General features: G+C 43.1%; 1 protein-coding gene across 1 annotated transcript in view; it reads right to left on the bottom strand.

Annotated features, from left to right (window-relative positions):
* Window positions 1–23365, bottom strand: part of LOC120800381 (voltage-dependent calcium channel gamma-2 subunit-like) — a 65832-nt gene that overhangs the window by 2166 nt on the left and 40301 nt on the right. Inside the window, exons 2-5 of the mRNA XM_040146456.1 lie at window positions 20084–20167; window positions 3843–4006; window positions 2613–2663; window positions 1596–1660 (exon numbers count right to left, since the gene is read on the bottom strand). Coding sequence (XP_040002390.1) covers window positions 1596–1660; window positions 2613–2663; window positions 3843–4006; window positions 20084–20167 — 364 coding nt within the window. The remainder of the gene's footprint in view (window positions 1–1595; window positions 1661–2612; window positions 2664–3842; window positions 4007–20083; window positions 20168–23365) is intronic.

Below are 23365 nucleotides of genomic sequence, written 5' to 3'. Positions count from 1 at the left end.
GTGTGTGTGTGTGTGTGTGTGTGTGTGTGTGTGTGTGTGTGTGTGTGTGTGTGTGTGTGTGTGTGTGTGTGTGTGTGTGTGTGTGTGTGTGTGTGTGTGTGTGTGTGTGTGTGTGTGTGTGTGTGTGTGTGTGTGTGTGTGTGTGTGTGTGTGTGTGTGTGTGTGTGTGTGTGTGTGTGTGTGTGTGTGTGTGTGTGTGTGTGTGTGTGTGTGTGTGTGTGTGTGTGTGTGTGTGTGTGTGTGTGTGTGTGTGTGTGTGTGTGTGTGTGTGTGTGTGTGTGTGTGTGTGTGTGTGTGTGTGTGTGTGTGTGTGTGTGTGTGTGTGTGTGTGTGTGTGTGTGTGTGTGTGTGTGTGTGTGTGTGTGTGTGTGTGTGTGTGTGTGTGTGTGTGTGTGTGTGTGTGTGTGTGTGTGTGTGTGTGTGTGTGTGTGTGTGTGTGTGTGTGTGTGTGTGTGTGTGTGTGTGTGTGTGTGTGTGTGTGTGTGTCACTTCAATAAACCCCACACATTAAACAACTAATATCATCACAGTTGAAAGAAATACAAAGTAAATATGCAGGTCTGGTTCACTAATCATTTGAACTTTAAATAGAAATCTGTATGAGTACTACCTGATTTTACCATGGTCTGGTTGGTTTTAACAAGCAAAACTGAGATTAGTTAGAGTCTGATACGCATATCAGGTGCTTTTATCTGGACGTTTCTAAAGTCACATAATGAGGTATATTCATCTAAGAGACCTTTTTCAAAGCGTAGATTTGGACTTGTCCAGGGAAAGCACAGCTGTAATTAATAACATTCATCATGGCTGAATCCCTTGTAGTTTTGCTTTTCCTGCTATCACAAGTCAAAATGCGAGTGATAAAGAACTTCTTATTAAAACTAAATTAGGTCGTGTGTACGATTCTTAAGAGCGAACAATCTCCACGTTCTAGCTGATACTGACACGGGAGTCACTGGTATTCACCACTTGCCTTGTTTACTTTTAAACACAGTAAGCTACGTGAACCTAAGCCAAGCGAAATCTTGGGCGAGATAACAGCTAGCTTAAGCAAATATTACCGCACACCTTCCTACACGGTCAATGCCTGAATGCTTAATAAAAGAGAAATCCCCACTTAATGCTAATCCAGGTCAACATTTAGAGAGAGGGTTAAGTATTAACTATCTGTGCCACAAAAATATTAACTATACGATTTATACACGTAAAGAATAACTGCGCACTGTTGAGAGAGAGTTTTCATTGCTAGTCACTGACTAAGAGATGTCAAGCCACTACCCTTCTTCTGGGAGCTTCATCTATTCGTTTGTATGGACTGAATACTGAAAGTCCTGTATGTAGCTACTAACAATGACATAATTTGTCGATTAATCAGTTACCCGGTCAACTAATCAGAAACAGTTTTGATGATCTGATTAATGAAAACTTTTTTTAAATATTAGCAAGTTTGAGCTTCTCAAATGTGAGAATTTGCCATTTTTTTCTCTTCTTTATATCATGTGATGGGGCGACTGTGGCTCAGCACGTCGAGCAGGTTGTCCTCCGCTTAATTGTAGTCCAATCCCACATCCACATGTTGACACTGGACCCCAGACTGCTCCAGGTGGTTACAGTAGGCCAGCACCTTTGCATGGCATAGCTTAATGTCATTGGTGTGCGTCTGGATGGGTGAATGGGAGGCAAATTGTAAAACGCTTTGGATAAAAGTCCTACATGTACATGCTGTAAAAAAAATGCAGGCCAATCACCATGGAAATGAACACCTCTTTGTTGTGACGCTGTTGATTCAAAGCTCTGGGAGCTTACGAAGACCATGTGTCATTATTTGGACCATTTGTTGACATTTCAGTTGCTACTGTTGTCCAACAAGCCAAGTGGCTAAGTGGATGTGCTTCACAGAGAGGATGAAGACAGATGATCAATGAGGGTGACAGAGAACCAAAATCTGCTTCAAATAAACTAGTAACTTAGTAGATCTGCGTGTCCACGGCACGAATGTGAATAGAATCTGTTGTAGCTGACAGGCCACACGTTTCCAAGAGCACAGATTTCAACTGTGGCTACCGACAGCCAGCACTTTCTCTCCCTCTTGTTCTCTCTCTCTTCTGTTAGCTCTCTTTCCCTTTTTTGAGATAAAAACTGGGGCAAATTCACTGTCACATTTATTTCTTATATTCGATTTGAATATCCTTCTCTTTATCTCTGTGTCTTCACATCCTCTGTCAATCTCATCTATCTCGTCTTTTCTCTCCGTTTCTCTCTCTGTTTTGATCATCTGTTCTTCTTGTCATACATCGTCACCCTGGCTGTGTTTAGCTAGAAATGCACACAAGGACAGACAGACAGACAGACAGACAGACAGACAGACAGACAGACAGACAGACAGACAGACAGGCAAAACAATAATGTATAAAGAGACAGAGAGGCAGACTGAGGTGTGAGGACTGTGAAGGCCTGATTGAGATGGATCAGAGCAGAAGAGTATCAGGGACACCTTATTTTTAGAGTGTAATCCCAGTGGCCTCCTCTTAGCCTAGCAACAGGGCGAGAGAGACAGACACAGTCAGTGAGAAAGGGAGAGAGAGTGAAACAGAGAGAACTGCATCTCTCACTTTTGACTTGGAGGGGAACTTGTTATCTAGCGCAGCGCGGTAGGCCATGGCCTAGAACCAGAGAACAAAAAACACATGTATGCACAAAATGGCAACCTGCGCTATCTTTGTCTCCCTAGCTTTGTCCTGAGGTGATTGTTGTACGCTACACACATGTCAAGCGCTACGAAACACATCACCTGGTGGTCAGCGAGCACCATCGTGGCTGTGGCTGCCTCCGAGACAGGACGTTTTCATTTTCAGCTGCCTCCCAATTCTGACATTTGTGTCAGAATTGATGTGTTTGATATGTTTCGATACTGTGGTGCCTCCAGGATTTTCTTCGCCTCTTTATTGGTTTCTGTCTTCGGCTCTGCCTCCTCATCCGAATTCTCAGTCCTCTTTATTTTATTTTTATGCGGTTGAAAAAAGAAGTAAGGGATTTTTTTTTTGTATAATAGCTTTAGAGGGGCCACTTAATGAGTTTCTGAGCCAGGCAAACGGAAAAATACCTGTTTTTGTTGTTCGATTTTGACATTATGGAAAATATCCTTTGACCAGTTTTGGTACAATTTTTGAAAACAAATGTTAAACTATTCAAATCTATTTTACTGAAACCCATTAATGCACTTTTTAAGAATTTGTTTCTGCAGATCTGCATCAGAATATAGAAATTTCCCAAACAGTGAATTGGTAGTTCATGAGAAAATAGCAAAAATATTTTTAAAAAATGAAAAAAAAGAACAAGACTAGGTCAAAACTTAGTGCACGGCTGGACTGTGTATGGTCAATGTACGAAATTAATGACAGTGAAAACTGTTGTGGAACCATAGGAAACAACTACTTTCAATGGAAAATAGCTTAAGTCTGTCAAAAAGTTAGTAAATATGTTCATGGTCATTTGAATGAGACGCATAGGGAGGTGTGCCCGCGGAGGGAAAGCCCAACCTCGCGCTCACGGGGCAACACTTTTGACTCTCTTGTATGGAAAGTAGCTAAGATTTGTCCAAAAAGTTGCGAGATTTGTCGCTGAAAAGTCCGTAAATCTGGCGACAAAGGCGCTAAATTGGCAACACTGCCTGGAAACGCTAAAAAACAAAACAACAGAAAAATGAGCCACAAATACTGTATAACCCCCTTAGCGGTTTAGTTGCATTTGTTACCCTCAGTCAGTTTCTTTTTTGTGGTCATCCATGAAGGCTGTCAACATTCCCAAACAACCAGATGAACAGTTGTTTGAGAGCGGCGAACAGTAAACTTGATGTTATTCATACCTGCGGAGACGAAGAGGATGCCAGCGCTCAGGATGATGTTGTGGCGTGACTTGTAAAACTCGCTGGCGGCGATGCACAGCCCCCCCATGAAGAGCAGGATCACACTCAGGATGGGGAAGATACTGGAGGCTCGCACAGCGCCTGAATATACACACACACCGAGGCAAAAATAATTGTCAGTGTCACCGCTGGCACAGATTGTAAAGGTGTTATTAGGCTAGTGTCTAATGGAGCAAATTAATCAGAAAAGTCATCAGAAAACAAAAGTTGTCAAAAATCTTTTTGGCTATACTGTTTCCAGCTGCAAAAACAAGACAGCAAGTATCAACAAAATAATGGATTACACAGATGGAAGCCCTGATCTGAGATTTTAGGTTCAGTTGCTGAAGAACATCGCAATCGTGAGCTTGGAGAACGGGGAGGGGTGTGAAAAGTATAATATGAACTTTAATAGCTTGGACGTCGGAGCTTGATACAGCCACTTGAACCAGCCACTGGTTTTTAAACCTTGTCCTGGCTATTATCCTGCGATGATACTATGACTTCGACAAAAGTTATACTGAAATGAATGAACACCAGTTGCGCCCAGGTATGGAGGCGGGGCGTCACTCGTACCGCTCAAGTGCTTTTATAAAATGCAGTCAAACAAGCAATAAGCATCAGCGTCATGATCCTTTAAAGATCCTTCTCATATTGTACTGTATATTCAGCATTATATCATACTGTGCCCATGCTAATTATTCTATATGATTATTATATATTTAGTGCAAACATTTTTTTCCCACTTTCCATCTCTTATCTCTTCTCTTCACTTTGTATTTGTATTGAAGATCTCTCCTCCAATGGGCGGTATTTGTGTGTCCCCCCTCTGTCAGACCCCTCTCCATCGCTCCATTGGTCCATCTCACTAACTCTCCATCTGTCTCTGTCCTCTTTCCCTCTCCTATCAGTCTGTCCATCATGCTGTCTGTCTGTTTGGCCCCCTGCTTGGCTGATTTGCTGATTGGCTTCGGGGTTGTCATGGTTCTGCCGTGGTCATGGAGCTCGATTCTGGTTTCTGAGGCGGCAAATGTCATGTGCCTGAACTTTTGGCGGTTTTCATGCCTATACAGTTTCCTGCATAACTCTGCTGCCCTTTCTGAAGATCTCATATTCCTTTTTCCAATCTTCCTCATTCTTCACAAGGACACAAATGCTAAGACAATGTAATTATTAAAGCTAATGTATTTTATTAATATATTACGTCCATAAGTAGAGAGCCTTATGAAACACTAAAGCCATGTATTTACTGTCTCTGGAAATGTTCTCGATACTCTATGGAATACTTATGCTACGGAGAAACGTCGATTGCGTTTGTCACTTCAATTGATTTCTAACTTTATCTGTCGAGTAAATAACATATTTGTTCATGTTCAGTTGATGACAATTGACTGCGAACCAGTATTTTTGAGGTGAAACGACTTTTACCGAAGCAACATTCGATGCTCGGTAAATTTGGCAGCAGTCTGGAGAATCTAACACTGTCAGCACTTCCAGTCTGAACAGAGGTTAAAAGATATTTCCAGTTTATTACAACTTGGGTATTATTTTTGTAGTTTTGTCTGTTATTCCTAAAACGTATTGTTCTCACTTATTTTATTGTAGGGATTTGGGAACCCAGACATCCCTAAAAAAAACGTCTGACAGGACAAGAAACACTAGCAGTGACATTGTCAGATGTTTTCACGTATTCTGAAAAAAAATGTGCAAAACTACAACTGCACGTTGTGAGCATCCATCGCAATTCACAAACCAGCTTTCCGGTTCAACTTAGACCAACTCTATTTACCGTTCTTGTGTGCGCACAATTTTTCTTTCCAGTGTGGTGAAGTGGTTTAGACGATCGGACTAGATTCTCAGCTTTTTTTACAACCTGTCAGTTCATCTGACTGCTTGTGTTTCTTGCCCTGTGCGTCCTTTGTAGTGGCAATACGGTCCCAGAGTACAATGTTATCCTCACTGATAGAAATGACTGCCTTGCTCAAGGGCACCTAAAAATGGCTTTTAAAGAGAGAGCATATCGCTCAAGCTTGTCCTTGATCTTGTTTCTTGATAACTCTTCATCTCTTTTTCCTTCCGTTTTTTTTTTCTTTTTGCGTAATTTCTTCTTTCCATCCACGTATTTCTCTCTCGCTCCGGTATAGCTGTACTCTAATGGCTCCATTCACTGAAGCACATCAAATATTAAGGTGACCTCAGAGTTGGCACTGCACCAAGCTTCCCCTCCTCCTCCTCCTCCTCCTCCCCATTTGTTTTAACCCCATCTCCTCTTCTTCATTGACATGTGCTGTCAGGGCAAATTTTCTTCAAGGTGGAAAGCTCCTCATACCAGCCAGATACTGTATGCACACACACACACACACACACACACACACACTCATCTTTTTCCCAGGGTAAGCGGAAATGCCTCCTGTCACGCACACACACACATAAATACACACACAGGCATACACACCTGTACGACACGTGATTTATCACACACCAGAGGTGAACACACCGCCGAGAGTTCTTTACGATGTTAAGAGGCACACAAACATAGCACATCCCACCATGGACAGCATGTACTATATGGCAGCGAGACTGTATGTTTTTTGACTGTCTGCCAAGCTTCACCTGCATTAATTACTGTTGGGACCCCTGTCAACTATTTTATCAAAAGTGCTGCAAATACTGCAAAAACAAATCAATAAACTAAACCGCACTAATGGGGTCTTGATTTCAGAACTAAGTATAAGACACAAGCTGTAGCTAGTTAATGATTTTTTAAAGTGTCCATTTGACTTGTTGAAAATAAGAACCCGGCTGAGGGGTCCTAGATTTAATGGCTGTATATATGATATCATGCTAACTCAGGTGGAGACTGACATTAGCAAGAGAGCGTTGGCGGGTATCATGGACAAGGAAGAAACCAGCTTATAATGACATAAGTATGCTGCAACATTTTTCAGTGGAGCTGTAGGTTTTTTTATATGCTAGTAAATTAATTGTTTGTTTGGTATTAACTTCTAATATCAGGTGCTGTATAAGCACTCATTTATTTTGACGATGAATGTGGATAGAAAACCCCAAGACAAGTTTCACTTTTTCAAAAACACTGATGAAAGAAACGCTTAATAAGAGATTATATTGAGTTACTGAAGCTAGTGACTAGCCCAGACATCAGGACTTGAGTTTTCTATAAGGAGCTATCCAAATATAGGACAATACAAAAAAAAAGGCAACTGCGGTGGGAAGCTGAAATTGAATAAACACGAGGGGGATAGAAGGATAAAAGGGGAAAAGAATAGAAAAAAGAATGGAAAAGAAAAGGAAATGAAAGCAGAAGAGGAAAAAGAAAACGAGACAAGAGGAGAAGCGAGAAGACTGCAGGCCTTCACTTCTCTGTGAAGCTGCTTTGCCGCGGGCGATTTCTGTTGCTCTCTCTTTCCCTCTCTCTTTCCCCCTCTGCACTTTTCTTTAAGCAGCAGGCAGGGAGTTTAGAAGGGAGAATTTTTAACCAAATGTGCTGGCCTCCAGGCGCACGCCGCCGCCGAGCACATCACGCCACAGAGACAGAGAGAGGTGAGCCGAGAGCGAGCCAGCTTCAGCAGCGGCAGCGTGAGGAGACGTCCGCAGTGTGTCTTTTAGTCGCTTTGTTGAGGACGCTCGAGGCTCCTGTGGGGACTGCACCTCCGGCCCCCCCCCGGTTGTGGGATGATCTCCGTAAACTTCAGGCCATCCTGCCTCATCGCACCTTACCAAACATATCATCATTCCAAACATCTACTCTATCTGCTCTGCGGGGCATTGTTTTGCCAAAAATAAATCAGCATACTCCTTGGCATTTTATTTTAGTCTATTCTGAAGCTTTGCTGCCTTCGCCTATAGTCTCCCTCAGTCTCCAGTTAAATTAAAAAAAAGTAATAGTTTTGTATCTAAAAGACTCCTGATTGGCTTTGTATTGTTCTCCATACGAAGACTCTTTGACCTCCAGCAACTACGGAGAACAGAACGGGTTCCCGTTTTTGATTCTTCTTGTGCACCTGCGTAAGGATGGATGTGCTCGAGCATGTTGGTTGCCGACTGTGTACACTGTTCCATTGATCTGCCGGTGGCAGAAGCGCAGCGATGTCCCAGGAAGCGCAGCGATGTGCCGAAAAAGAGCAGCACAGAAGAAGACTACGACCAAGGAAACATGGATTTAGAAAATGCATGTTTCAGATTTTTTTTTTAAAAATCGGTTTTGCGTAAGTTTAATAAGGAAAAAAAACGCATGCAACACATTTGTCAGGCCTAAAGGATGCACACAATGCATTTTGTTGAGTAACACCGAATGTGTACATCACTGTTGCTTGTTGACAAGAAAACTCTATAGGGCAGTCGAATATTTCCACTGTCTCTCGTTAAATAGTGGGGAAATGTCTTTTTAAAAAAAAAAGCTATATTAAAGGCCCTTTGCACAGGAGATGAGTCGAGACCTTTTTTGTACACCGTGAGGAAATGACGAGAAAAGAATGAGCCTATGTTTGTTGGGTAAGATTGGACAAGTGGTCAGAATTAGCAAGAAAAGGACAAAGCGTGAAATCAGGCGATACACTGGAGTCTTATGGAGGGCTGACGTGCATCAGTTCAATTCGTCGGGATACGCCACGGTCCTATTTCTCAGCACTGACGCGCCTCGACTCTCCAGAAAAGCAGCACTTTTTTCCCGTTTCCTCCCAAAGATTGGAACATCCTGGCCACTGCCATGTGTATGGGCCAAAACCGTTAGCCAGGTGTGTGATTCCCGCTCACTAATTGGAGTTTCAGACTTGGGCTGAATTTATAGTTGAAGCAAAGGGGTCAACGGGAGTCGCGCCTCAGGTAGTTACAGAGCGGGTTCTGATGTTTACTAGAGAGTCAGATTTCCCCCGTTTGTGTCACGATCAGGCCGTTTCATGCTGTATATTCCCTGCAGTGACTATGTTTACATTCTTTCATATACTTTTACTTCCATTTACTTATTTGACTGGAGTTACATCCATCCGTCTCATTACTGAATAAGAGGCCACCGCTGCGCCGTCGCTGCGTCGACGTCCGTTCATTCATACAGGGCTGGGATCACTGTGAGCGGAAGGTCTGCTGTGTAATCGCCGTGCTAGAGGTATGTAACTGAAGAAAAACGGGAGACCGAGGGGATCCTCCCTTTAACTTCCTTAGCGTTGTCTTCAGTCTCAGCAAAGCTATGGCGAGGCCTGCGGCGTAACCTCGGAGCCTATGCACTTAGGGACGGCATAGCCCCTTAACGCGGAAGCGTTAATCCAGCTTTTCTACCCACTAAGTCATGATGCTTCCATAAAATGTTATCGCTATATTCAAGATAAGTATAATTACTTTAAATCACTGTAGGTTAAATAATGCGATTGACATTCCTGCTCAGTGTGTTAGGAGATAGTTATGAAACCTGGAAGTAATTAGCAGGCAACACTAGCAAGGGGGATCAACAGTTGATTATCCGCATCCATCAATCTGTTTCCCATAGCCACGTATCCTGAACGGTCGCAGGGGGATCGAGCCTATCACGGCTTATATTGGGCGTGAGGATACACCCTGCATAGGTCAACTCTCCGCTAATGATCAGCAAGTAAGCGATCTGCAATATTGTTTCTATGTTTCCCCGTTGGATCATGCGGGGTTATTAGTTTACTGATGCCATTTTAAATTACAAGAGAGCCAGGAAGGCTTTATATCACTACTGAGTGTGTACTGAGTGTTTGCGTGTGTGTGTGTGTGTGTGTGTGTGTGTGTGTGTGTGTGTGTCCACACTGAAACAGCTATCAGCAGGAGGGAGAAGGGAATCACGATGATGATCACACAGTTGCTAATGGTATTTCGATAATATAGGTAAACAGTTAGTCATAAATACAACTGATCACCAGCTACGTGATGTTTTCATCTCACAAATCACAACCCGCACCCGTACAAGCACGTTGGCAAGCTGAAGCGACGCTGTTTGTGTGACTGTCCGTTATCACGTACTATGTGAACACACTGCACAGAGAGACGGCAGAGCCCGACACACACGGACACAAAAACCAGAACCCTCTCTCTCTCCTCCTCCCTTCTCTCAGACCTCTTCTTTTTCATTCTCTCTTTTGCACTTTAACCTTCCCTTCATTTCTCCCACTGCTTGGTTCTGCTGCAGTAGAGTGTGTTTGTGTGTGTGTGCGCGTGTGCGCTTGTGTGTGTGTCTCTGGCTGACTTATGGTTTCATTAGCTGCGGCAGAGGAGAGCCTTGTATATGTGGCTGAATAATAGTGTTGGGGGTGGACACCACCATGGGAGCTCCCTGGCTTCGCACACACACACACACACACACACACACACACACATGCGCATGCATACTTATAGGGCCTACTACTATCTTTGTGAGGACACTGATTGACATCCTGCATTCCCTAGCCCAGCTCAGCTAAACTAAATGACCGCAGCTAAAAGTCTAACCCCAACCCCCTCACGCTTAGCCTAACCAGAACCCGATCCTAACCTGAACCTCAAAACCAAGTCTAAGCCCTCAAAGAGCCCTCTCAAGTTGAGATGGACCGAATGTCCTCACTCTGTAAGTCCTATACCTCAAACTGGTCCTCAAAAAGATAGAAGTACGAGTACGCACAAACACACACAAACACACTCACACTATTAGTTATTCCCCCGTAGCTGTTTTGCCGAGTTCCCACTACCATGTTCTTTGCTGCCGGGCTCTCCCACGTGGGCGAAAAGCGTACGTGTGTGTGTGTGCACACGCGTGTGCCAGTGTGTCTGTGTGTCTGTGTGCGGGTTAGAAGTTAGATGAGTCTGTGTGTGTGTGTGTGTGTGTGAGAACGGGAGAGCAAGCATTTCGTTCATGCGTGGGTAGCGTACAGTGTGTACGGGAAACACCCCACTTTGCAGCGGGAGAGAGAGAGAGCGAGCGAGTGGGTGGGAGACTGATCGATGAGTGTGTTCACTTTGGTGCTTGTTGAGCTGGTGTGTGTGTGGCTATGGGACGGAGCACTGGGGGTTGCTGCACTTCACTGTAGTTTGTGTGTGTACAATTAAGTGTGTGTGTTCGTGCGTGTATAGATAGGTGTGTATGTGTGTGTCTGTGTGTGGCTCTGTAGGTGTGCGTGTGTACTTGTACTTCTGTCTTTGTGAGGACCAATTTGAGTTTTGGACCTTGGGAGTGAGGACATTTTAGCGAAGCGAGGACATTTTGGCAAAGTGAGGACATTTTGGCCGATCCCCACAACTGTGAGTGGCCGTGTGACCGGTAGGACTTGGTTTTTAGGGGTTTGGGTTGGGATTACATTGACGTTGGGCTGAGGGTTACGGTTAGGCGTTTGGTTGTGAGGGTTGACGTCAGGGTAAGGGGCTAGGGGATGCATTCTCACGAATGATTCTCCCCACAAAGATAGAATTACAAGTGCGTCTGTGCGTGCGTGCGTGTGTGTGTGTGTGTGTGGGTGGGTGTGTGTCCGTGCAAGGCTAACAAACATGTTCAGCGGCAGAATCGTTTTGTAGGAAATGAACAGATCTTATTTAGAGGGAGGAAGAAAACTATAAGCATGAATACACACGTGCCCCGCCAGGCAGATGTGCGCTTGCGCGTGCCTGCGCGAGTACGCGTGGGTTTTGTGCACGAACGTTGTACACACACGGGGGAGCTCGCGCGGGCCTGCCACTCGTTATCACGCCGCGCCACTCATGTAAATCGTGATATTGCCTCCATGTCACAACTTGGGCCCCAAAAATAGCTGCGGTGACATCAGTGGGTCGGATGACATCATTGGTGGCTGACGTCACGTGTCTCCTAGCGTCCCGATCCCGGGTATTAGCGTTACGTACGAGGATCCAGCGGTCTAATTATAGCCACGGCAAGATTGCGCACGGCTCCCACTTCAGAGTGTTCAGAGCAAATCAGGACTCTGTGTGTGTGTGTGTGTGTGTGTGTGTGTGTCTGTGTGTGTGTGTGTGTGTGCACTAGCGCGCGTGTGTGTGTTCTTGTTTTTCTATCTTTGTGAGGACCAGGTATTAAACCTTACAAGTGAGGACATTTTGGACTGCTCCTCCCTTGCCTGAATGGCTGTTTGTGGGTTAAGGAAGACAGAAGTTTAGGTTTACGTTCACTAAGGTAAAGTGACAACTACGTTTACACAAATATCCTTCTCCAATACGACTTTGACGCACTTGTACCTGAATATAGATTTATATTCACATATGACTGTACGACTACTTTATGCTTCTACCCCTTTGCAGTTGAGAGAGGAATATTTTACTCCTTTTTACATTTACTTTATGAAATTTATCAAACAACTCTAATTATTACTTACTCTGTAGATTAAGATTTTACATGCAAAACATACGATCAGTCATGATGCAAGATGCATGATGTTATAGATTAAACTTCTCCACAGTATTAAAATTAGCTCCACCTCAACCAGCTACAACATCAAAATTCTGCTTATCAATAACTGATAATACCTAACCAATAATATAATGATCTGAAATGCAATTCTGCATAATTAATACTTTTACTTTTGATGCTTTAATACATTTAGCTTATAATACGTTTTTCTCAGTTTTGAACGTACACTGGGGTCCAAAACTCTGAGACCGCTTTCCCGTTCACTTGAAAGGCAAAAATGGTCTCCATCAGGACATGTAATGGAGTATTTTTACTTTTTCGTTTTGCTCCTTTTGCTTGAAGCCACTAAACATAGGGACTGGCTACTTCAGACACTGGCTCCCCCAGTGGTAGTATAAAAAAAACAGCACCGTGGCAGACATCACTGATCTGACCCACGGAAACTGCAATGGATGCGTAGAAAACAACATATACTGAGCGGCACCATGTGTCGCTAGGACTCGCTAATTTTTCAACAAAGCTCGTGGCATCAATGTAATTTGAAAAGCACTATAATTACATAACAACTGGGCGCATGGGGGATGTCAATAAAAGATCTGAACACTTCTTCCTCCACAGATTGGGTTACACTCGAGCACGTATTTGTGATGGTTTTGGTGAGGGCTATACCAATGAGGGTCCTCGTAGGTATAGAAGTGCAAAAGTGTGTGTATGTGTGTGTGTGCCTTGTTCAAGCCACTTAGGGCCAGAACGGAGCTGTTGGCCATATCTAATCCCATTCAGCGGGTCCACGCACGATGCGACACACATACACACTTCGCACACTCACAAACACACTCACACGCGTATATTTTACACATACAAAGACACACACTCACACATTGTGTGTTGTACACACGGTTTCACTTTGCATCCCTTCCAATTCTGCGAACACGCAGTCGCTATAGTATCTGAAATGTATTTGAATACACACACACACACACACACACACACATTATTATACTCTTTACATCTTTTAAATTAAACCCCCAATATGGATAATTATTATGCTATCCAAGTCAAAACACACTCTTCAACATGTCCAAAACCACACCTCCACACACAGATGGCCACATCTCCTCAGGTGTAAATCCAAAACACACACTATCTCATACCAGTGTGGAAACATGTAAATACCTAGCTTGTCATAATTAGTCGTAATCTCAATCTCTCTTTTCCTGAGTACAGTGATCGAACAGGAATTCATCCTGGCGACACCAAGAGATGTCCTGTCACCTAAATCTGTGACACCACAAATACCAGCACAGGTTTCAAGGACAACGAGGGTTCACGTGCGATAAGAGCAGACAGGGCAAGAGATATGATGGACAGCAGGCTATACATCAAAAACAGGCTTATGTAGGTCAGTAAAGAGTTTCAGTGGGCTGAGGTCAATGTTATGTCCCCGTATCATCTTTGTTTTCAGGACGGCTTCTGACTTTAGTTGTATTCCAACTTTGAATTAATGGTCTCAATTTAATTGATTGAGAAAACTTTGGCTTTGTTGGCTTCTTAAAATATTTGATTCAAGAGGCTGACCTTTCCCCAAGTGTATCACAAAACATGATTTTGGGAGTTTGCAAAATTGTCCAATATCAACGTTCCATTCGGCAATCGGGTAGAGAATGAGATAATCTGATAATGTGTTGTCAGAAAACTACACAATATCCTCATGTTTACCTGGTCTGTCTATGATCATGGTAAGAAAGGAGAATTGATAGATGTAATGTTGCTGAATCCGGCTTTTATTGGACAGACTACCGGTCACCTGTTGATGTTAGACGGATAAATTTGATGCATTTGTTGACTAAGCCGTTTCTGCCAGTTTGCATTTGGATGTAACACCCATGCAGCCCCAGTTTGTACTTCTGTACGATGCATATTTTTGTACAAAGTCTTGCAAGATGCAACTCCAAATGCTCCACTGCATAGCTATAGAGAACAGTGATGGTACTGGATATTTCTCAAATATAAATGAGGCTAACTATCTACTAAGACAGTGAGGTTAGAGGTCTGCATGGGTCCAAAATGTTGGAACTCTTTCAAAATGATCCCGTAGAAAGCCTACCCGAAGGCCACATGCATAATTTAATTTTCAAAAGGAAGAGACCCCGAAGGGGACCTGAGGAAAGTCAGACCTGATCCAAAATGTGGCTGACTCGAAAAGAGCCAAACGGAGATAAAACACGATCACTGGCACCAGCATGAAGCGCTATCAATTAACAAGCAGCTGCGGTCAAGAGTAGTAATATAATAATAGGAATGAATGTAAATTCATTAAAAAAAATTCCCACAAACTATTTCTTTATATGCTTCAAAGACTAATTTATACTGTATAAATAACCAAAGGTCCTATTTTCGCTCACTTCACTGAAAATAAATCATTAGGCAATAGAGAGAAGATTGTTTTAACCAATTTAATATCGGTGAATCAAATAAAAGAAACCTTTTAATGGCATAAATTACGTATGTAGGCTACTGAGTTCCTATAATATTTTTCCCCCATGATGATTTTCACGTAGCATGTGATCACAGTTGATGGTGCGCCCTGATCTAGTCGGATTCACTCGGATGTTAGGTACGCTAACACATATGGAATGGTCACCATTCATGAACCGGGCAGTCAGCTTTCAGATGATTCTGATGATTCTCTCTGGTTCAGATGGGTACATCAGCAAGGTAAACTGTAAGCCCTGTCCTCTATATTATGCTGTAGTGAAGGATTGGGGTGGTGGCTCTGTCCCCTCTCTCTCTCTCTCTCTCTCTCTCTCTCTCTGTGACTGCGGCTGATAGTACAACTGCTGCAGGAGGAAGGCTGACTGCTTGCCCTTACATAACCACATGTACAAATTCACCCAGAGAGAGGTGGAAGGGGTTGGGAGGGTGAGATGGCTCACAGAGCGAGAAACTCAGGGAGAGAGATCGAAAACACCCTTGGGGAAAAAAGAGACAGACAGACAATGAAAAAAAAGAGTGTAAAGAATCCAAAATGAATGGCGACGACCATCCTTTATTTAATGTTGGTTTACTACTGTTGCAGTTGTTACAATTGGTATAAATGGTAGCAGAGTGTTCATGAATTATGACATTTCCATCTATTTCTTCCAGAAATGGGTTTGAGTCATCTTCATTTGAGGATTTTTTTCCACTAAAACTGACACGCCGCTGCATCTCTTTACGCTCTCAGTTCAGTCCAGGTCTCAGTTCGGATCAGTTTGACTCTGAAGCAGTTAGAAGGGTAAATCGACACTAACAACACAGGGCCGGAAAAACCACTGCTACACTGCACTGTGTTGTGGACACTTCCCAGTCAGTCAGGTCGCAGCAGGTGTTGCCCATTGCCGCTCTTTTTATCCTGTGTATCGTAGACGAAGACATCCCAGCATCTGGGACGCATCAGGATGTCTCGACAAAAAAGACGAGCGTGTCATAATTTGTTCGCTTTCTCTTGCCTAGTTTGACAACTTCAACATAGTGTTCTGTGACGGTGGCCCATTGGATCACAGAGTGCACAACTTTTTACATGGCAAAACAAAAGAGGAATAACGTTTTATTTCTTTTCAGTGCACCTGTAACCACACATATACTGTAGTATGTGTGCTGCGCACCCCCACACTAACCCTCTTTCTACTGACTGGGAAGAAAAAAGACAGAACCGACCTTCACTACTAAGTGACGATGAGTGGCGCCGGTGTACTCCTGGGCATAAAACCATGATTACAAACGTAAATATCGGTGAAGTCGTCCCTGGCACCCACCACCTACGTATTTATGTCACGCAAGTCATGACAGATGGGAAGCTATGATTGGCTGGAGTCCAACACGTAGTCTGCTCTTACAAGACTTTAAGGCTGATTGCCTAGACAGATGGTTGCCTAATCTGACACAGTGTTTACCTCAATAAACCAAAATATGACATAGTCTGATCCCGGCATTAGGGAAGGAGATTGGGGTGGGTTGTTGGGGGCAGTTTAACGCCTGGGATAGATGTTTTTTCCCGTCTACTACCGATTGTTGACGTGGGTTCTTTTAACCATGTCAGCGACAGTCCCCTATCCAAGTAGTTTTTGCTGCCTGAACGTAACCAGACCTTAACCATAGAAGTGCCAGATCACAAAATGCTCATATGAATCAAATTCAGTCGTAGATTTAATTTTGGAAGGCACCTATTTTGTGGATTAGATATGAGGGCTTATGTCCAACAGCTGTTACGGGCAAAACATTGGCAGTAACATCGCTGATTTAGGCTTTCTCTCCTGTATGATTCAGTGTGGACTTCCTTTTAATAACTCTGCTGTTTCAGGTGGATACCTATGATTGCACTGAAGATAACCGGGGCCCACCAGTCAACAGACGACTACTGTTTCATTGAGCTTCCTTGGCAATCTTGCTCACATCATTACCTCGGGCTTTTGTAAAAACAGACAGTAATAACAATATCATTGAAATTCGAGGTGGCAGAGGTCTGGACATTAAAGAAGCAACACTTGAGGCTTGTAAAAGGTTAGGGAGAAGCAATTGTCTCCATTTCTCTTAGATACTATCATTGGTGTACTCTTGAGTAAGGCACCCAGCTATTCCAGTAGAGCTGCTCAGTGGCCACAAGCAGGAGCCTGCAGCCGTATTGGGACGCTTACAGGTGGGAATGTGTATGATAATGTGACTGTGAAGCACAGCGATGCTTCGACAAAGAAATGTCGCATCGCCGCCATCTGTCACAATGTGTCATCATCCACACTTTACATTGTCATTTTAGTAATTTAGCTGCTGACACTGCTGCTAAGAGTGACTTACACAGTGGAATGAGCTTTGATTACCATATCACTGGGGATTGCGGGAAAACCAAAGCAAAGACTGCAAGAGTCAGTGTGAGCAACCCAGAAGAAGCGGTTCTCAAGAAAACAAGAGGAACAGAAGGGCAATTTGTGCAAATGGTCACAGTCGCGTACAATTAAGCGCCTGACACAACAATGTTAGACAGCATTAGAAATCAAATTCATACTTTGTGTAGAATATCCAGCTGCACTAGTAACAGACCTTCTTGGCTGAATAGCTAATGAGCAAGCTGGCCAAGTATCATAACTTCTTGCATGTGCAAAACATGAGCAATTGGTTTCTCCCAATATTCTGTATTTCCCCTATTGTCCAAATTAATCCAACAATGAATTTATCCCATAAACAGGTACTTTTTCTGTATGCAAAGCCAGATATAGCCTATTCCTCTGTATTTCAGAGCTCCGCTGTGGTCAACAAAGTACTACACCTACCGTCACACCCTTTCACTGGATGATATGTTCCTTAATTACCTTGAACATGGGCACTGTAGTTTAATTTGAATCTATCACTTGCTGCTGTAAATACTCAGCTCATCAGTGTTTTAATCCACTGTTGAAATTAGTCCCCAACAAATGCACCCATTATCCCTCTTTAAGTAATGTTTGCTAAAACTGCAATGCATAGCTGTTTAAAGAAATTATTGAGCATTCAAAAAAATGTTGTAATGTAATTGTATTTAAAGATTTATGTTGTAGTAACGAGTAGAAACGAATGGGCTTGGAGCAGATAGGGTAGGGACATAAAAAAGTATTAAAATATGGACTAACACGTTGTTGGCTGGAGTTTTTCCATGGGATTTGTTAACAATAACAAAAGTATAAAATAATGCCAGCCTTAAACTTTAAAGACAATCTTAGGTGATGGCAGTAGTTGACACAGCTAGCAAAAAAATTGAAACAGACAACAGATGTACTGTTGCAAAAAAAAACCGGCCCTCTGCAAAAACATTCTAGTCTTAATACATATATGATCACTAAGCTGCACATGGTGCAGCTCAGCTACCAGCTCTCAGGTAGGTACATATTAATAAGTGGATGTAAAACAGAAAAAAAAAAATCCTAGAACAGCTGACAAAAATTCCAATGTAGCATGTTTCAAGATCTGGAGAGTCAAATATAAGTTTTTATTTTGCATTTTTATTTGTTTGTGCTGTTGTCCCCATCGGGTTTTGCACATATATTTTTTCACCAGCAACCCGTAACTTGAAAAAATATCCGTATCTCACACAGTTACAAATGCAAACACACGGGTGCACAGATATTTCGGTTGCCATGGTGACGCACAGCGGCAGAGGAAGGATCGCGGGATCAGTGGCTCATCTGGGCAAAATACTGTAAATTCAAAATAAATAGCAGGCCCCTATCTTCCAGTCCAAAACTGGCAGCTACTGTTTCTGTGGCCACGCCGGTGTAAAGGATACCAATCAATCTGGGTCTTATTTCTGTCAGGGATAATTTATCAGATTGAGTATATTTTTGGCATGGGTTCCGCTTCCATCTATTCCCAACAAATGGATGTAAAAATTCTGTTCTGTACTGAGGGGCCACACGGAAAGTCGTTTAGCAGCTTTAAAAGAGAAAACCTCCTTACAAACCCACCACTCTTAGAAATTCATAAAATCAAAAAACAGACAGTTTCAATGTCTGGTTAATCCTTCAAACCGAAGTGGCTAAAAACTTTTCGGAAACTTTTTAAAAACAATTTTGAGTGGACCTGACACCAACTCCAGTTCCCTCTCCGTCCTCTTCCCCGTCATCCACACGCTCCTGCCCACAGCCTCCATCCACCAGCTGTCAGACAGGCGAGTAGGCCTCGGTGGAGATGGACAGACAGATGGATGGAAAGCAAGAGGGAGGAGGCAAGGGATGGATGGAAGGAAGGAGGAGAGGGAGAGGTGTGACCCACATAGCGGAGCCTTGAGTATTTATAGAAGAGTGTCCTAATTGGCAAGCCGCTGGGAAAGCAACAGCACTGCACTGGTACCCTACTCCTTGTCCTTCACCTCCTCAACCTTCGCTTCTCCTTGTCTTTCGCCTTCCCCTGCCACCTCGTCTTCCTCTCCTTTGTCTTCTTTTGTGCCCTCCTCCATGTATCTCTCCCTCCCCCCTTTTCACATCCCTGACCACCTCCTCATCCCCTGACTTCCACTTCTTGCCCCTCCTCCTCTTTTGAGTCTTTCCGCTCAAACTTTACACTGTCCTCTCCGGTTTCTCCTCTTCAGCTTTGTGCTACTCTTCATCTTCGACCTTCTACTTCTTCTTCCCCCTCCAACTCCTGTTGTCTTTCTTCATTCTCCTTTTTGTCCCCCATTCTTCCTGCTGTTGGCCCCCGTCATTCTTTTGCCTGTCCTTCTCAAATCAAGCTTAAGCAGGTGAGAGTTTTTCGGTGGCATAATTAATGACGACAAATTTTTGTATCTCACTTGTACTTTATGTAATGCCAAAACTTCAATCATTTAACTTCAGTGATCCAACAGTTTCAATATATGCTACTTGTTTCAAAACATCCCTGAAACCACATTACACTTGTTTTACACACATTTATTCTGGAATTTAGTACGACAGACCTTCAGCATATATCTAAATAGAGTTCTGAATAGTGCTTGGCTCCAGACCACATCATGTTTGCAAAACCTACTCAATACTGTTGTTATAATCTCATATTAAATTGTATTTTAATCCTAGCATGAGTATGATGATCTAGCAATGGCATTCGGGTACTACAGCAGTCTGATTTCTTTTACAAAATGAGCTGAAAAACATAAAACTTTACTGAAGCGCTACAGGTATGTTAATATTAGTATTGTGATACAATCAGAAAAGGGCAATTTCAAGAACAAATACACAGTAGTTATGAAACAAAACAAACCAAAAATGAATGATCATAAGGGCAAAAAAATGCTAAATGGATGGATGGATGGATGGATGGAAGGAAGGACTCACGTAGGAAGTACTCAGAAGCATCTGCCTCATAGTCAGCATCCTCAGGGAAGTGATCTATCTGCTTACACATGCCTTTAAAAGAACCTGTGTAAGAAAGAAAGAAAGAAAGAGGGAAAAGGGGAGGGGAGAGAGAAGTCAAACAATTTAAATTTTGCACACTAATTTCAATGCAAACATTCATTGCTATGACAAGAAAAGGCAACAACAAAAACACAATATTTTGTGTCCATGTATGTTTGAGTGTGTGCTTCTCACAATTCTCTGCCCAGTTGAATGTCCACTCAACACTTTCATTGCAGTAAAAATGAAGATAATGACAGATGAGAGAAAGAAAAAAGAAATGTAGAAGGACAGGAGATAGGTTATCAGAGGAATGAGTCAGTAAAAGGTGAATGGGGGAACGAAAAGAGAGAAAAGTGGGAGAGGCACCAAAGAAAGACTAACAAGTCAGAAAGAGATTAGGAAAAGGACAGAGGAGAAGAAGCTTAGATGCAATGTTTGTGACAAAGGCGACAATTACAGGAAGAGAAATTTGTCAACAGCTTTGAAGGAAGCACATCACAGGACAGAAAGTGACAGACAGCGGAAGAAGAAAAAGACAGGAGGAGTTCAGTCTAAACACCTTGATAGCGCAGGCGGGAGGCTGAGGAGGAGGAGCTGGCAGGAGGGGAGAGGGTTGCAAAATGCAAATGGAAGAGAGGAAGAAAGGAGAGCTGATAGTGCCGCTCATTAAGAGGGATTGTGTGTGTGCTTGCATATCTATCCAACAGTGGACCTTCTTGTCGCTGCTCAAACCAACCGTGGACTGGTGAGACAACAGGGGACATTTTGGAGGTCCAAGCCTGCATAGGCAGTGGCAGCGTGGAGCCACAGCACTAGACATAGTAAAATTATACATTTATCTACTCACACACATATATGTATAAACAAAAATATAAGCTCCTCCACATACACGTTGCAGAAGGATATTAACCAGTCATGGTTTTCCATGACATAACCCCCCTGCTTCTATCTCTCTGGAGGTCGGAGGGGGGGCCACAGCCCCAGTGCACGTCGCAGGGATCAAACCCACAACCCTAACAAACAGTCCTCAAACACCATGAGCTATTTGGTGAGCCTTTCAAGTTTTACTTTGGGTGCTGGTCTCCCCTTCAAAATTCTCTGGAGATCCTGAGGATTGAACCTAAGCCCACAAAACTCCAGGGTACTCCTCTTCTATTTGAACAAAGAACCTTCAGTGCTATTTCTTAGGGATTTTGACTGTTTTCTATGGACATTGGACCTCAAAATTCAGTACACCGTACAGGGAACAAACTGACAAACAAAGGTCTACTCACTCCCTGAGCTATATCACCAGCAAAGGCTTTTCTATTTCTATAGGCTTTGACTTTTTCCTCTGGGTGCAGGACTTGAAAGTATAAGAAGTAGCCTGCCATGACCTGTCAAATGAAAGACACAAAAGCTCTAGGAAAATGAATGAAACAGTCCACTAAATAGCTCAACGTCTTAAAGAACTGCTTGAAAGTTCTGAGGTTCATTTTTATGAGGCTCTGTGAATTCTCAAGACCAACACCCAAAATGAAGACTCAAAAGCTCTAAGAAGTACAGCTCATAAGTGTCTGATAAAATGGCTCAGGGTCTTAGGGGACCGTTTTGAAAATTTGTGGTTCTTAGTTCAAAGCTCAGTTAATTTAATGAATTTTGAAGTATGACTTCCAAAGGATGGACACAAAGGTCTAAGAAACACTGCATGGTGGACTATTGAGAAGTTGTGAGGTCAAGGGTACGGTCATGCGTACTAAATGTTGAAGTACAATATCCAAAGGAAATAGTCAAAAGCTCCAAGAAATCAAGTTCCAGCGTGTTTGGTCAAATAGCTCAAGTTGTTAGAGGACCACTCTTAGGGTTTTAAATCTTGGGTTCAATCCTAAGGTGCTGCACCTTTTGAAATCCAACACCTATAGTAAACACTCAAAGGCTCTGGTCAAGTGTCTTTTTACAACTAGCTCAGGGCATTAGAGGTCTGCTTGTAAGTTTTGAGGACGTGAGTTCGATTTGTCTCATTTGGCTCGCTGAAATATGAAATCCAACGCCCAAAAATTCTGAACGAATGCCTCAGGGGGTCAGAAGCCTGATCTGAAGTTTTCAGGGTTGTGAGTTCAATCCTCAGTGCATTTTGAAGTCTAACACATAGATGAAAGACCTAATGATTCTAAGAAATTGACCTCAAGTGTGTTTGACCAAATAACTCGGTGTTAAAGGACTGCTTGGAAGTTCTGAGGACGTGGTTTCGATACTTATCAGTGGATTTTGAAGTCCAGCACCTAAGGTGAAGATTGAAAAGCGCTCAGAGAGAAGCTCCCAGTGCAATTGGTAGCATGGTGGGTTAGTTTGTGACTGTAAAGGAACAGTGGTGCAGTGTCTGGTTCAAATCCTGCCATTTTTGGTACCTGGATAATCAAAACAGTCCACTGTTGGTAAGGTAGGAATGTATGTGTGTGTGTGTGTGTGTGTGTGTGTGTGTGTGTGGGTGGGTGTTTAGCTTGGTTCAGCTCCAGTGGTAATTGTATGCCCTCCCAAACCACTGCAATTAAATGGGCCCTTGTTAATTGGCCTTTGAAGGACGAAAGACTAGTTCCCGGCTTTCAAATGGGCATCGGTTACACACACAAACACACACACGCACACACGCACACACTCAGACAAAATATGTCTCACACTTACAGGCACACACACACACACACACACACTCACATATTGTAGCATCAGCCTTATTGTGAAGAGCCTTGCTGGCTGTCTTTCTCACTCATCACGGTGAGAGCAATTACAGCTAAGTTTTCAGATATTTTGCATTTTCATCATGGCCACGGAGAAAAAGAGCAATTTTATACATAAGCCCGACACATAAAAGTGAAATAAAAAAACGATGACAGGACTTTACCACAAGCCTGTTTCATATTTACATATCTTTAATACACCTCAGCAAACACTCAGGCGAACAAAGTGTTTTTCATCAGGTAGGCTTTGATAGATACATTAAAGATATTTCACCAGGAAGCGGCGCGGAAACCTTTCAGCATGCTGCAAACTGCTTTCATCATTTCATAATTTTGGTCTGAACTATGTGCGGAGCTGCGTTTTGAAATTCTGTTCGGTCCCAGGCAGCACCGTGATGAGCAACAGCACTGCGTGTTTCAGGAGGAAATAGCCTCGCATTCACGTGGCCTCTTGTCTCGGTTGCTCACTGCAGCTATTTGTTGTGCAAATGTGTGGGATACGACA

Source organism: Xiphias gladius, chromosome 15 (assembly GCF_016859285.1).
Source record: "Xiphias gladius isolate SHS-SW01 ecotype Sanya breed wild chromosome 15, ASM1685928v1, whole genome shotgun sequence".
NCBI lineage: Eukaryota > Metazoa > Chordata > Actinopteri > Istiophoriformes > Xiphiidae > Xiphias > Xiphias gladius.
The sequence above is the reverse complement of the archived record's forward strand: the minus strand, read 5'-3'. Positions and strand labels throughout refer to the sequence as shown.